Source organism: Cervus elaphus, chromosome 33, assembly GCF_910594005.1.
Source record: "Cervus elaphus chromosome 33, mCerEla1.1, whole genome shotgun sequence".
NCBI lineage: Eukaryota > Metazoa > Chordata > Mammalia > Artiodactyla > Cervidae > Cervus > Cervus elaphus.
This window is the reverse complement of record NC_057847.1, coordinates 10,688,817-10,693,406: the sequence shown is the minus strand read 5'-3', so window position 1 is coordinate 10,693,406 and position 4,590 is coordinate 10,688,817. Positions and strand designations below refer to the sequence as shown.

The 4,590-nt window shown below is 52.1% G+C and overlaps 1 protein-coding gene across 1 annotated transcript; it reads left to right on the top strand.

The window, feature by feature from the left end:
- Positions 1-1,564: 1,564 nt before the first annotated feature.
- LOC122688304 (MLV-related proviral Env polyprotein-like) lies at positions 1,565-3,385 on the top strand. The gene has a single exon (XM_043894215.1). It carries the CDS (start codon positions 1,565-1,567, stop codon positions 3,383-3,385), a length of 1,821 nt encoding a protein of 606 aa, XP_043750150.1.
- Positions 3,386-4,590: the final 1,205 nt, after the last annotated feature.

The following is a 4,590-nucleotide window of genomic DNA, read 5'->3' as shown; positions in this document are numbered from 1 at the left end:
CAAGTGGCTCGACAAATCACCTTACAACAAGCCCCCGAGCCCTTGCTGACTTTGAGATCCACCCTCAACCCAGATTATTCCAGCGAAGAAGCCAGAGCCTTGCTGGCACAGGAAGGGGCTCAGAGGCACCCGTCGGGATGGATACTACTCCATAATAAACCGGTGCTTCCTGAGCGCCAGGCTAAGGCCATAATATCCCAAATCCACAATACCCTCCACATCGGGCCAAGGGCTCTCTTTTCCTTTCTCAGCCCTGTCTTTTCTCCCCTACATCTCAGACAGACCATATATGCGGTCCACCGCTCCTGCCTAACCTGTGCTTCCACCTCTCCTCAAGGAGGACTCCGACCCCCACAGGAGACTCACCAGCTAAGGGGACATATGCCCGGACAAGATTGGCAGATAGACTTCACTCACATGCCCAGACATCGAACCTACCGCTATCTGCTGGTCTTGGTGGATACCTTTTCAGGATGGGTCGAGGCCTTCCCCACCGCCCGAGAGACGGCAGCGGCGGTGACAGAAGTCTTGACGACCCATCTCATTCCTAGATTTGGGTTGCCAAACTCCCTTCAGTCTGACAATGGGCCTGCATTTATCTCACAGATCTCCCAGCAGGTGGCTACGGCTCTGGGCATCGACTGGCATCTCCACATCCCCTATCGGCCCCAGTCGTCAGGCAAAGTAGAACGGGTGAACGGCATCATCAAGACGCACCTGACCAAGCTTGCCTCAGAACTGCGGCTGTCTTGGGTCGACCTCCTTCCTCTGGCGCTCACTCGCATTCGCACCACACCACACTCCAAAACAGGTTTGACCCCTTTCGAACTGCTCTACGGCAGGCCCTATCTCCTGACTCACCTCCCAGAGGGAGAGGCTCCCCCACTTGCGGGGTACCTCCCCCTCTTCTCCCTCCTACGATCCTTGCTGAGAGAACACGCAAACCGGGTCCTGCCACAACCGACAGACGACGAGGGGCCAACTCAGCCTCTGGCCCCGGGAGATCAGGTACTGCTAAAAACCTTGAGTCCCCGCCTGCTACAACCTCGCTGGACGGGGCCCCATACTGTAATCCTCACCACTCCCACGGCAGCCAAACTGCTGGGACACGAGCCCTGGTATCACCTGACCCGGCTCAAACGAGCTCCCCCGGGTCTCCCAGAGACAGGGGCGGCCCCGGCCCAGGCCCCTCCTCTCAATTACTCCTACCACTCCACCCTCACGGGGCCGACCAAACTGACCATCACCCGAACCCCTCTGTCGTCAATCCCAAAATAATTGGGGGACCACATCCTGATATCCGATGCTGACCTGGCATCACCCGCTGTGGCTGCTAACAATCACAGCTCTGGCCATACTTTTTGCCATTAGATTAGCGGCCGCGGCCCCCCGCAATTGGTCCTCCATTCTTCGACTGTCCCTGGCCCTCACATACCTAGCCATCTGCTTCCTACTCCTGGGGTGCTATTCCCTTGGGACACCCTGACCTGGTTACCGGCTCCATCCCTACGAGACCCACGAGGCTGGTTGTCCGCCACACCCCCTTCACCCCAACCTCAGAACAATGCGGGACTCTCTACTCTGGGTTACTCTGGGGGTACTGGGGGTCCTGGAAAAAGGGGGGCACACCTACCAAAACCCCCACCAGCCTTTTCAAGTCACATGGATCTTAAAAAATGGAGAGACCTACGAAGAGCTAAACCGGACCACAGCTACCCAACCGAAAGATAAGTGGTGGCCGGACTTATATTTTAACCTTACAAAATTAATCGAACAATCAGGATACTCCAAGTGTAGGGTCAGGTCTCTCGGGTTTTATGCCTGCCCGGGACATCAGCGAGAAAACATAAAAACCTGTGGGGGAATGGTGAGCCGCTACTGTAAATCCTGGGGCTGTGTTACTTCCAATGATGGGTATCGGAAGTGGTCGGTGACCAGGCCAGACCTGATCAATATGTCCTTCACGGGTCCTCTTCCAAAATCAGATTGGCAGGGACGACCCTCCAACCCAGGGCAATGCAGCGACCAGATCCGACTATCATTCACACAGCAGGGACGGACTGAAAATAGATGGATTTCCGGGCTGTCCTGGGGGGTAGTGATATATGATACCTATGGTACGGGAAGCAATAGTGCAACATTGTATGTTCAGCAAGTCCTACAACCCGCCCAGACCCAAGTTATGGGGCCCAACCAGATTATTACACCCCCCCGCCCCTCACCACAAGGGACAAATGCCGCAAATGTTGTGACCTCGCCTACCCCTACCCCCTCTCTTCAGCTAACCCAGACAGACCCACCAGAAACCCAAGAACCCCTGTGGGCCTTGATCAAAGAAACCTACGGGGCCCTTAACCACTCCAATCCTAATGCGACTCAATCCTGCTGGCTTTGTTACACCTCACACCCACCTTACTACGAGGCCGTGGGCTTAAATGCCACCTACAACTTATCCACTCTCTCTAACCCACCACAGTGCTCTTGGGGAGACCGCAAGGTGGGCCTTACCATGAAACAAGTATGGGGTTCGGGGACCTGCTTAGGCACGGTTCCTACAGATAAACAAACCCTGTGTGCCCAGACTGACAATGACACCAACTTCACCGACAAGACCTATGTCATTCCCGAAATCGGGGGGTGGTGGATATGCTCACGGACTGGGCTGACGCCCTGTCTCCATTTGGCTGTCTTCGACCAGAGCAGAGAATTCTGTGTCATGGTAGTAGTAGTACCCAAGATTACATACCACCCAGAGGAGGTCCTCTACAACTTTTGGGACCAAGATACCCCAGCTCCCAGACATAAGAGGGAGCCCGTTACAGCTATTACTCTAGCAACACTGTTCGCCCTGGGGGCGGCCGGAACGGGCACGGGCATTGCTTCCCTGACTACACAACATCAGGGCCTAATCACCCTGAGAGTCGCCATTGATGAAGACATTGCACGAATAGAAAAGTCTATGATGGCCTTGGAAAAATCCCTAACCTCTTTGTCAGAAGTGGTGTTACAGAACAGACGAGGCCTAGACCTGATTTTTTTACAACAAGGGGGCCTCTGTGCAGCCCTCAAAGAAGAGTGTTGCTTTTACGCAGACCATACAGGGGTAGTGAGAGAGTCCATGGCCAAAGTAAGAGAAGGACTAGAGCGCAGAAAGAGGGAACGGGAAGCCCAGCAAGGTTGGTTCGAATCATGGTTCCAAAACTCCCCCTGGCTGACCACCCTGCTCTCGACCTTAATGGGACCACTCATAATCCTCTTGTTGCTCTTAACTTTCGGGCCCTGTCTCTTAAATAAGCTCTTGGCCTTCGTCAAACAGCGGCTCAACACGGTTCAGCTGATGGTATTGCGACAGCAGTACCAAGGGCTTCCAACGGACACTCTGTGACAAAATTAACGGCAGACGCTCCCTGTCATCCCGGCCACACCCTACCCCTCGCCGCCCCCGTTCAGCAGGAAGAAGCCAGAGAGAACCGGCGCCCCTTGTCCTATAACTAAAAGGCCGGGATGAAAGGTCGGGGCATGCCCCCGGGAAAGTGCTACAAGGCAAATTCCGGAGGCTGGCTAAACTTTCAGGGGCTGGCCCCCTGCAGCCTGGTCCAATCAGGTACCAACACAGCCCTCGGACACTGACCACCGCTGTAGCCCGCGCTTTCTTCCTTATATGAAAAGACCTGGCCTGGACGCCCTGCCCGGACTATAAAACCCCTCCCCACCCCTCATACCTTGCAGACTCCCTTTGTCTCCTCACTCACCAGCCCCCCGGGAGTTCTGCCCGAGAGCGAGAGCGACGCTTAATAAAAAGGCCTTTACCACCGGTCCTTAGAGGCGGCTTTTTCTTTCTCCCGCGGCGTTTTCTAACATTTTCCTCCCACTTAGGTTGCCCTCTGAGATTCGAAAACTTCCCCCAGACCAGCCGGAGAGAGGGTTTCCTGGTGTTTGGAAATTTCCTCTATTAAGACTCCCTTCCTGGGACGGATCTCTGTCCCTAACTCTTTTGTCTCTTTTTTTTATCTTTTATATTTTGTCCTACCTCTTTTCAAAGACAATGGGCTGCTTTTCTGGGCGCCTGATGTTCTCTGCTAGCGATCAGAGTTGTTTTGTGGAGTTTGCTCAGCATTCAAATGTTCTTTCAATAAATTTGTGGGGGAGAAAGTGGTCTTCCCATCCTATTCCTCCACCATCTTAACTCCTCCCCTCTATAGTTATTCTTAATGTAAAAATTTTAACTTACAATATTAAGTGATAGTGATTATTTAGATTATTCAAAATTTGCTTTCCTTGTTTTATGTACAACTTTTGATAACACTTCTATAGCTTAAAATGTGTTTTAACTATTCATGTTGGTTGAATTGTGATTTGTATCTGCATTAGGAAATACAATAAGCAAATCAGTAACTGTGTCTCTTTATATTTATGCATAATACTTGAGGGCTTACAGATTAGTATCACATGTATTTTTATGTAATCCTTGCAGAAATGCTACAGATCATTACTCTGTTTTTCATATGAAACACAACATGTTAATTGACTAAACCAAGGTTTTTCCCTGTAGATCTATGTACTGTTGGTTCACTCCTCTTCTAACCATGC